At 38.8% G+C, this 6,299-nt stretch overlaps 1 protein-coding gene across 2 annotated transcripts in view; it reads right to left on the bottom strand.

The window, feature by feature from the left end:
• Nucleotides 1-374: 374 nt before the first annotated feature.
• LOC103669128 (NKG2-A/NKG2-B type II integral membrane protein) overlaps nucleotides 375-6,299 on the bottom strand; it is a 20,979-nt gene continuing 15,054 nt past the window's right edge. Inside the window, exons 5-6 of one of the 2 annotated variants that reach the window (XM_008697442.2) lie at nucleotides 3,956-4,053; nucleotides 375-706 (exon numbers count right to left, since the gene is read on the bottom strand). In XM_008697442.2, coding sequence (XP_008695664.1) covers nucleotides 634-706; nucleotides 3,956-4,053 — 171 coding nt within the window. In that variant the 3' untranslated portion in view covers nucleotides 375-633. The remainder of the gene's footprint in view (nucleotides 707-3,955; nucleotides 4,054-6,299) is intronic. The other variant, XM_008697443.2, reaches the window with a different exon arrangement.

The raw sequence follows: 6,299 nt of genomic DNA on the forward strand, positions 1-6,299 counted from the left end.
AGATAACATGAGCTTATTTGACCTTTAGTAAATCTCGATTTACCTTGTTTTGGCAACGTTTCAAGTTCTTTCCAATACTCTCCCATACTTCTGAAGTTCCTTGGTGAGGAAACCATGGGTTCTGTTCAGTGACAACCTCTAACAAACCCTGAAGTCGGCCCTCTATTATAGAGGCCCCACTCACCTTAAGGAGCTATTTCTCATTTATAGTAGCAATGTTAGCTTTTAAGAGTTGCTTTAAAACCTTAATATATTGTCTCTGTTCGAGAGAGAGAGGATTTGCCCCATAGCTGGAATTCTTTTTTTTTTTAAAGATTTTATTTATTTATTTGACATAGACAGCCAGCAAGAGAGGGAACACAAGCAGGGGGAGTGGGAGAGGAAAAAGCAGGCTCCCAACGGAGGAGCCTGATGTGGGGCTCGATCCCAGAATGCTGGGATCACGCCCTGAGCCGAAGGCAGACGCTTGACTGCGCCACTCAGGCGCCCCCCATATCTGGAATTCTTAGAGAACTTTTAATTCGATAAAAATACCCTTGCCTGAAACTTCCCCGAACTCGGCCTTGAGCCAATGCCAGCTTCGTGCAGACTTCTCGTTTTCAGGGTGTCTGTACGGTATCCATTGCAAGATGATCATATCGGGGTCACCACTTGCCAGGAATGGCCAGCAATCCCTGTAGTGACGGACGAAAGATTACTCCAGACTCTGCAGTGAAAGACAAAAGAAGGACAAGGGGGTCAACGCTCAGAAATGAAGACCCTTTGTGCTTCTTTTCTCCCGTTTTTATTGGTCTTTCAAGATAATCACAAATCCTTATCACTGTTCCTCAAGCACATGACGGGGTCTTACTGAAAACTGGGGGATGTGTTTACGGGAAGATACGATATGCGAATCTGGGCGTGTTCTGCAAATCCTGCTAAACAAAGCCTGCGGGACAATGCCTGCATCTCTTAGATCACAAGGCGACCGTTTGCTACAAAGTTTCGGGAAGGCAACTCCCCGCGGCATTCTAAGGGCAGAGTGGTCACGTAGGCCTCAGCATTCCAAAGGCCTATGCCCTTCTCAGAAACCTTCCATGTCCTCAGCAGCCTTTCTGTTACATTTTAGCAAGCCAGGTTATTATGGCTGATTTCATGCTCTACATTAACCCCAACAGTTACAGAGCCTGGGTTTTCTTGGAAAACAGCCTTTACTGAATACTTGATAAAGTAAAATATGAAGAGATCACAGATAGCCAGAACGTCCCGTGGTCAGGATCTTCAGGCATTATATTATTGATCCTCAGATCAGCCCTATGGGGTGGCTACAATTTTCATCATCATGTCACAGGAGATGGCACAGAAGCATCAAGTTCTTAAGTCAAAATGACTGAGATCTAGTGAATATCAGGGTAGCCCACTCTCCTAAGAATAAAATATGGAAAAAAGATCTAAGCTGAATCTGTGGTCTGGAGCCCAATTCCTACAGCCCAGCCCTGATCTATTAAAACACAGCTAAACTGCAAACTGGTGAATGAGAAATAAATACTTATTATTTTTTTTAACGATTTTATTTATTTTTTTTGACAGAGATAGAGACAGCCAGCGAGAGAGGGAACACAAGCAGGGGGAGTGGGAGAGGAAGAAGCAGGCTCATAGCGGAGGAGCCTGATGTGGGGCTCAATCCCATAACGCTGGGATCATGCCCTGAGCCTAAGGCAGACACCCAACCACTGTGCCACCCAGGCGCCCCCAGAATGCTTATTTTTAAACGTCAATGCAATCCTGGATTGTTTGTAACACAACTGCAGCAATTAGAAATGCCATTTACACATTATATGAAGTTAATTTAGAATACTCACATAATTTGTCTATATAATGATAAGGAATAAATACAGAGAATTTGAAGAATATATCTTCAAAGAGATAAATGTATATAAAATATGAATTTATTTTACAAATAACTATCGAGTTTAACCTCTCTCCCTGATGTATTTGAATTAGGGTGGGAATATCTCTGAATCATGATTAAAATAGGAATGTGTGTCCTAAATTCTGGCAATCACTAGCTGCTTGACACACACAAATATCTTTATACTTTTAATTCTTGTTTTCTTCCCTATTTAACGTTTATTTTTCACTTCAAAGTATTTGTTAGCATAGTAGTAAAGAGTGACAGAGGTGGTGATGTGGAGAATTTAATAAAACAAGAACTCTTCCAACATATCTGGAATCCAGGTGAGGAAAACAACACACAAGAAAGAGTATCAAAGGACACTGGCTGTTACTCAATGAAAAAACCTATCTCTACCAAATAATGAACCTAATTTTGATAGTGCTGTACTAAAAGTGACCCGGAATATACCTGTTCATTCCATTCTCTGAGGAGGTGGGACAGATGTGAACAGCTTTATAGAGCAACCCTGTGGTTGTTGCATGATAACCCTGAGTGCCTGTTAACCATTTCATACTCTTGGCTCCATCCCTCAGTGCTCCGTTTTCAGACATTGGGGCTAGAGTCTATAAAATTCTCTGGCTTCTCAGCTCACACGAGGTTGAGTTATGTCAGTAGAAGGCAATGGAGAAACATTGCAACAGAAACAGCTCTTCTTCCTAGTTTCATGGTGTTTTCGGGGTGTTTGGCCCCCATGCACGCAGGAAGTCCTGTGTATTCAGCCTCCAGCAAACTTTTGTAGCCAGAACCAGTCAGAGCTTCCTGCCCTCTGCTCTGTGCCTCCTAACAACCTGGCAGGGCATCTTCCTGCTTACCAGTCACAGCTTGAGATCCATGCTCACCAACATCAGCCTGTGAACTGTGGAGCTGCTCTGTCCCAGGCCAATCCCGTGACCATGTCTGCTATGAAGCCGGGTGTACCCACATCGTCTTCAATGACATCTAAGTCCCATCTTCAGAGCATAGACCTGGCTTCCTAGTGACCCCTTCTTTGGGTACTCTCCTTTAATTCTAACGTATTCTGATGATTTTCTTTATCTTAGCACCATTCCTCTTAGTAGGCTTTCCCTTACAAATAGACGATAATTTGTTTTCATCTCAAACTTCCCTTGGTTTCTGTGTCCTGACTCAATTCTGACTCATAACCTTGCCACCCTCAATTGTTCAACCCTCATTTGTAGCCCCTTTAAGCGCTAGGACAAATCAATTCATTGGGAATTCTCAGTAGAAATTTTCACCTTGTTGAGGAACTTACAAAAACAGTGTTTGATATTATGATTTGTAATTTAAGCAGAATTCATTTTAATAAATGACAAAAGCTTGAGAAATGCTATATGTACCTGAGTATTTATGCTTTAGATTAGTATGACACCAACACGAAGGGTGGAGGCTCAGGTACGCTTTGGACTTTGGGAGATTATGAAGCATCGTTGCAGGGTCATCCTCGTAACAAATGACCCATGCTAGTGAGTGCTGCTGATGACAGGAGAGGTCATCACGTGTGCGGACAAGGGCAATTGAGGAAATCTCTATACCTTTCTCTTAATTTTGTTGTGAAAATTGCTCTAAAAATAACATCTCAAAAATATTCTGAGAAAGCAATTGTATGGCTTCAGAAGAAATGACATTTCTTTAGATGGTGGCAGATCATTATACCAAAATTACGTAACGAATGCCTAGTGCTTACAAACATATGGTTTTAATTCTAAGCAGGATTCATAAGAAATTATGTTTGAATCGACGATGAAAAATGGACAATTCTTGTTACTCTCTGAAAATACTGATGATCTGAAATACAGAAATTACATCTCATTAATTTAGTAATACATACCATAATATTTTGATGGATAAATAATTTATTTCGACTAATAGTGATATATCAACATCTAAATATTTCTCTTGTCATTGTTCTATGAAAACACTGCAACATTTGTGTTCATCTAATTGTTCACATTTTAATGTTTTTCCTTGTAAGATTAATTCTTTTAAGTCATAAAATATAAACATTCTCAAGAAACTTACGTTTTGGAGAAGAAAGTTGAGCCTTTTGGCCACACAGATGAAGTATTACTCTTAGAGATTTTAACCCATGAAGAACAAATGAAGAAGTTCAACAAATACTATGAGAAAGCAGATTTTATTAGAAGTCAAAGAGAAGCTCTTATACTCATTTGAATTTTGTAGTAACAATAAAGTTAATTCTTTCTGACTTTATAGTATCTGTCTATATCTATATATTTTGTATCACACTGGACACACTGCAAAAGTATCTTACTAGGACTAGGAAGGAGGAGAAACTGACAAAGATAACAATTTGGGGTTTCTGATAAGTGACAAAAGGTTAAAAGTACTTTGTGAAATATTTACATTGGAAAAAATCCTCGAGATTCAAGTAAGAAGAAGCACCTTGTAATTTTCTTGTGTAGGACAGTTCCTATGCCTCTCCCCCTGTCACCCTAGCTCAGGGATCAAGAAGAATTGTAAATTTTACATTTGGAAAAGCTGCAAATAGCAATGGTGCTGGTCCACAGGGTATATTTGATTAGAAGTTGGGAAGGGGGCAAAATAGTCCATTGATTTTCCAGCTCAAAGTGCTAATTTTGCTCGGTCATGATGAGGAAAACTCAGGCTTTTATTAGTCAGAGCTTGTGGTCTTTGTGTCAAGGGCTCTGACTCCCATAAATACAATGGGAGGTTACTGTAAGGGAAAATACAACAGAAGAGTTGTCATGAACTCTCTACACACTCTTGGCAGAGGGGGAAAAAATATGTGCATAGGGACAGGAGACCAAGGTGAACCCACTAGAAAGTAAAGGCTGAAAGAGACTTGAGAACTGCTAATATATTTATGAGGACTCCCCTCACACACACACACACACACACACACACACACACCCCACACAGCAGAGGGTGAAAGCCCAACTGACTTGCAGTGTTCAAACACAGACTTTTAAAAGAATTAGTGATTGACATTTAACCTTCAAAATCACAAGGATCATACCCAGGAAGATAGGCTAAAAAAGAAAAAAAATTAAACAATTAAGAATTTGGAAAAACTGAACAAAAATATCAGAAGGCCAACTTCAGATGAGAAGATTCTGCAGTAAAGTTTATGCAACTTACAAAACATAATAAATCTATGAAAAATGAAAGAGAATCCATGTTTATTGAACTATATTGTCAAGAATGTCTACCTAGAAAATTAAAAAAAACATGAAAAGAAACTGGAAAATATCTTCCACATTAAAGGAAAAAAAAAAAAAAGGTCAATAGAAACTTTTACTAGGATAAGATGTTATGTTATTAGAAAGAAGTACTTTAAAGTAATAAATATGTGTGTATATATATATAATTAAATAAAACTTAGTTCAAATAATTAAATGAAAATATGATGGCAGCAATATAGCAAGTAGGATTTATCAATAGAGAAATAAAACTATATGAACAGACAATTCTTGCTTTATACATACCTGAAATTAAAATTTTAATAAATTGGCTCTACAGAAAATTTGAGATGCAGAGCAAAAAATTGATGAAATTGAAAAAGGAGTAAGAGTATTTTTTCACCAAATAGTATGAGAGAGAAAAATTAACAGAGTTCAGAAACCTTCAAAATAGTATCAGGAAAACTAGTATAGTTCTAAATACAATCTAAGAAGGAGAAGAGAGGCAGAAAAAAACTCAGAAAATCAACCTTGAGTCACAATGTATGAACAACTTCTAAACATCATTTCCAAATATTTATAGACCCCAGAAGTTTAGCAAACTAAGAGATGTGGACATAGAAACCCACACATCTGGTGCCTGGGTGGCTCAGTAGGTTAAGCATCTACCTTTGGCTCAGGTCATGATCCCAGGGTCCTGGGGTCCAGTCTTGCATCAGGCTCCCTCTCAGCAGGGAGTCTGCTTCTCCCTCTCCCCCTCCCCTGCTCATGTTAGCACGTGCTCTCTGTCTCTCCCCTTGCAAAAATAAATAAGTAAATAAATAAAATCTTTTAAAAAAGTTAAAAAAATAAATACACATCTCAGGACATCATACTGAGATGACTGAAGATCACTTAAGAACACAAAGAAATAATCTTGAGGGAACAGGGTGGATTAAGAGGTGGCTTAAGTCAGTATGAAATTCAGGGAATGGGTGATGTATCTTCCACCTCCAGCAGTGTTAGACCATGTTATCTACCACAGAATCCATATCTCCTCTGGACACTATTTCAGACTGTGGAGAAGAAGTGACATCAGCAAGATATAGCAGTAGGAAGCCCCAAGCCATAAATCCCAATGGAAACAATAAAATAAAGATACATCCAGACCCAAACGGATGTATATTCCTTCTAATCGTTTTTGATAAGTTTGCCAAGACCAC

The sequence above is a fragment of the Ursus maritimus genome, unplaced genomic scaffold, assembly GCF_017311325.1.
Source record: "Ursus maritimus isolate PB19 unplaced genomic scaffold, ASM1731132v1 scaffold_26, whole genome shotgun sequence".
NCBI lineage: Eukaryota > Metazoa > Chordata > Mammalia > Carnivora > Ursidae > Ursus > Ursus maritimus.